Source organism: Suillus clintonianus (assembly GCF_016758775.1).
Source record: "Suillus clintonianus strain FC179 chromosome Unknown DEU56scaffold_71, whole genome shotgun sequence".
In the NCBI taxonomy this organism is placed as follows: domain Eukaryota; kingdom Fungi; phylum Basidiomycota; class Agaricomycetes; order Boletales; family Suillaceae; genus Suillus; species Suillus clintonianus.
In genome coordinates, this window is record NW_024539295.1 from 44,327 (window position 1) to 48,982 (window position 4,656).

Here is a 4,656-nt window from a genome sequence, read left to right on the forward strand (position 1 = left end):
AACCCCATCACTAGAACAGTGAGTATTGTATATCTTGCGGTCATTAATATTCCAACTTTGTTCCTCCTCTCACACTACATAGGGAGAGATGAACATTGTCGGCCTCAATGACGAAGATGCAATGCTCGTTGACCAAGATAACACAAACATGGTGAGTATATTTTATGCCTTGTGGTGCTTTTAAAGATATTGACACTACATGGTGTCACAGAATGACAGCAGGTCATAGCATTTGAGCACATGGCCATTCAACCGCATAGCTTAACTGGAGGTGTATTAATTATTTGAACAACCACAACAATACACATGAGTCTCACCTGGTGGCCATGTCATAGAGTCTGACTGACATGTGAGGCTCACCGTGCATGGAGGCAGTGCAACTGTCATCCCTGATGTTGTATAATGTTGCATGTTAGCCCTTTTTGTGACCCCCTATAATGTAGTCTTCTTGATCAACGAGTTCCTTCAACATATTGATGCTAGTGTTCCAAATCTTCTTTGCAAAACCCATGGGAACATTGACCTAAACACAGTTAGTGGTGGTGAATTTGGGAACAATAATCGGACTTACAAGTGACTGATTACTCTCAGACAATAGTAGCAACTGAGCCTTGACTAAGTCCACACGCTGCACTACCCCTGTAGTCATATACTCGGGCCCTCGGACAATGCTACATGAGTCTCCAGGCCTAACATCATAGCCCTTCTGCTTTATAAACTTAAGGGTGGTGGAGTTTGTTTGCAATAAAGCTATATTGGGAATATCCACGGTAAGTATATTGTGCTAAAATATCAATCTCCCTGATCACATCAACTCACATTCGCATTAGCCATGTCTCACATCATTTATCAACCTCTGATTAATGGCAATGGTCATGTAAGCCTGTTTCATGCCACTGAGGTGGCCCAAAACAGACACAACTGGAGTTGCTAGCAGCAAAGATGGTACATATTTGACACCACGTCGCCACCACGGAGCCTGATGTGAGTACCCAAGGCAGCTGCTGCTCTGTAAGTGCCAGGTCCAATTAAGAGATTGTTACACTTCTGCACAGATGTTTGCACTCAGGTGCTACAACGATCTAAATTACTGATTAGGAGGATGAATTCTCTCCTTGCAGTTGTTCACACAACTAACAAACCCTTCTAGAGATAGATTTGTGCTACGAACTGTTACAGTAATGACTGGATGACCCCACATGCATACCATCACACGCACACACCGCAGTACTACCTACTAAATGTTTCAGAGGTAGTGCTCACCATACATGGCTGCCTGTGAGTGACTCAGTTATTGGAAAAAAAACAACACAAGGTGTACTTTGACAAAGATGGCAGAGGCTGGCTTGACTATTGAGGGCACACTGGATGGAAAGGCAAGGCGGCCAAAGATTTAAGTCTCAGGCATGGTGTTGGCAGCTTTGGTGGGAGCAACGCGGCCAGACATTGTTCAACCGTGTCTTTGACCTAGGTTCACACTTTTGTTATTTGTTTAATTGGACAGTGATAGGACCATGGGGTATACTAGCAGTTCTCAAAGATTCAATGAATCTGAATATATTCTTCCATCCCAGGCTATAATAACTAGGTGGGCATACAAACACACCCAACACGCTGGGACTGTCATGGCAGTTCTATTTCAAACCTGTTGCAATGGGAACTACATGGGCCGCTTCTAGAGGCTCCTGAGGGACCAAAGATAATCAGGACTAGAGTCCAGAGTAAGTTACCAAAGAGGCAGGGAGCACTGGACTCTGGGATATGGGCAATGTATGGTAAACAAATGTAAACAGACAAGCCACAAGACAAAGGTAAGGGATAACTAGACCTAGATAAGTCCTAGGGAGGTCAGGAAAGTGTATGAATGGTCAGGGAAATATAGGTAATGAGTATGTACATATAGAGACCATGAAAAGGATAGAAAAGTGTACTATAGAGGTGAATAATCATATAACTAACACAGACCCACTGTTCTTGGGCACTGATGCAAAAAATTGATCACATCACATTTTTCGGTGTTAATCTCACAATGACCTCTTATGACATGGAACTCATCCCCAACATCTGAGAATATCACAGTAGGAGGTCGCTTGATAGGTTGTGTCATCTAAATGTCTTGGATCTGTGTTGTTATAGTTCATGCATTGTTGGCCCATACACCCCATGGCCACATGCATGCTCTACACAATTTCATTTGTAAGGGCTAACACACAACTAACAGGGCTAGTCACCTGACATTCTATATCTCTCTAATTTTCAATACCACAAGTAATAATACAGCACAACCAGTAACTGTGTCATAAATCATGTGGAAGAGGCACAGGAATAGTCGGGGTGGCTGGAGGAAAGAGAAGGGCGTGATGAGCGCAGGGATGAAGGGTGCTCCCCAACTGGCCTTGGGGCAAACAGCCAAACCAGGTGTCATGAGGAAGGGCAACAGTCGAAGAAGGAAGTGAAAATTACATTTTCCGGATGTCCTCAAAATTTATAAAGTCCAATCAGTGTGTTGAACTCATTGTGCATTGAGATCCCTCACAGTGCATCCACACCACATAATGGACAAGAAGGATAGAATTTTTAAGCAGGTAACTGTCACCAACCCAATTGATGAAATAAGAACTACAGGAGACTCGCTGAAAGAAACCTGCTCCATCACTTTTGGGGTTGTAGTCTGTGGCTGCAAGCTGGAGGGTGTCCCCAGGAAAAGTACTCTTCCAGAAGAGGCTGGATTTCACTTCAGGTGAACAAAGATCTGGAACAAAGCCAATTGGGAGGACTTTGTGGAGTACACGAAAGGCCCTCCTGAGGAGTATGTTGAGGTGACCTTACTCGCACAGAAGGAGGTAGTTTTTTTTTTTTTTTTGATTCTACTGGTCACTGCTCAGAGCATTCTAACCTTCCTACCAAACTTGCAACCCTATGGTTTATGGTTATTGACTATGCCGCTGCTTGAGAGAGAGTAGCAGTTGCCCCAGCGTAAGTAATTTTAGCCTTGGGCTGCAGGATGCTGACATTTCATAGGTGTCGCCTGCAGGCTCTGAAGGGGCTGCCTCAGCCACCAGAGGGTGCATGACGACCATGCGCCACTCTTTGACATCCAGGGTAGGCCTTTTACAGAGCTAGATTCATCCAACTGACACATCTTTAGCTGTCCATGCAAACCAGACTCTCAAGTTCTCCTTCTTCTACCAATACATAGTCACTTTCCCTAATTTCTACCAGGCTTCCCTCATCAGATTCTGGGCTGTCACCTGGTAATCACATCATGTGCTACACCAGTGGTCGGCGATCACCCTCTCCTGGTCCTACTATGTAGGCTTAGTGGCCATCATCTGGATTGTCTGGTACAAGGCTGACTGGGCCTAACCACAAGTGTTCAACCTGCCATGAGAAGTTGAAAGACAGTGATGATTTCATCTCTCATACAAAAACACATGTAGGTAACTTTAATTTTCATACAGTCTAAGATAAGCTCACCTTGACTTCAGTTGTCTTGCCCCAATGACTGTGGACCCATTAGAGTAAATAATGTGGTTGACCATGTCAACCGACACTTTAAATGTAACCACCCTTCAATGTTTGTCAATGCCAAGCTGACTACAACACCTTACCTTCCCATAGCAATGCCTTGTAAAGGCAAAGGTTGTTGTTTTGTTGAAGCGGATGAGGTCTGAATCAGCTCCTCCCAAGAAATCAGCTCCCTCTCAGTTTCCAGGCTATAGCTAAATGTTAAATAGTTGCTAGCACTATAAGGAGTTTTATGCAAGACTTTGCTGTATGATCTAGCATGCATATGCAATGTGAATGAATACACAATTTTGGCACAAGGCTGGTAAAACACCATAACAAGTGATGATGCACCTTCAATGTACCAGCTGGGATGATGAAACATGCCTCGCATGCTCCATGCTGTGCAGCCATGGTATGTTAATGTCTCGCACTCAGATTTGGTAAAGCTAATATTAGCATGCCACAGTTCCAATGGCCACAGCAAGTCAGACAATTCTGATTCTCCAGATGATACCACCATTCATGGACATGATGAAAATTATTGACACCAAACTGTGGTGTTATTTGCCCATAATGAAAACTGTGTCTTGTGCGTGTTATATTTAAAATCTTCTATCAGAGGAAATAATTCCCAACAGTTGCCAGACAGGGTATTAGTGAATGTATTTTGATATTGACGTCATGGACTGATCATTTCATCAGTCATTAATGACAGACAAACTCTATTTTCTGTGGAAATGATAGAGTTAGTAGGTCATGCACACACATAGGTGGAGATCTATTCCATTCCTAGCTAGTACCTCATCCACTGTAGCTTATATACTGTGCAAGCTTGAATTTGATGATATCAACTACCATCATCATGACATTCATAGGCTCATTCTCAATGACAAACACAGGGCGAAGCAGAGACATTGAGATAGTTACCTAATATGATCACACCATGATCACAAGACTTATGGTGGTCTGCACTGATGCAGCAGGGCTGCCCTGGGATCACCCTCCGGAAATCAGTGTCTTGGATAGTGTGGCCTTATCCACAACCACTTGGCTGTTCACGTTCAACAGATTTGGATTCATGGTGCTATCGCACCATTCTATACTGTCATGCTCTTTTGGTTCATTGGTCCAGAAGTGCATACTCCT

General features: G+C 43.6%; 1 protein-coding gene across 1 annotated transcript; it reads right to left on the reverse strand.

Annotated features, from left to right (window-relative positions):
• Positions 1 to 412: 412 nt before the first annotated feature.
• DEU56DRAFT_758554 (uncharacterized protein) lies at positions 413 to 834 on the reverse strand (the record flags this gene model as incomplete). Its single annotated transcript, XM_041350241.1, has 3 exons — positions 413 to 523; positions 572 to 784; positions 820 to 834. The coding sequence occupies 3 exons, from the start codon at positions 832 to 834 to the stop codon at positions 413 to 415; spliced, it is 339 nt and encodes a 112-aa protein (XP_041205391.1).
• Between the last annotated feature and the right edge of the window lie 3,822 nt (positions 835 to 4,656).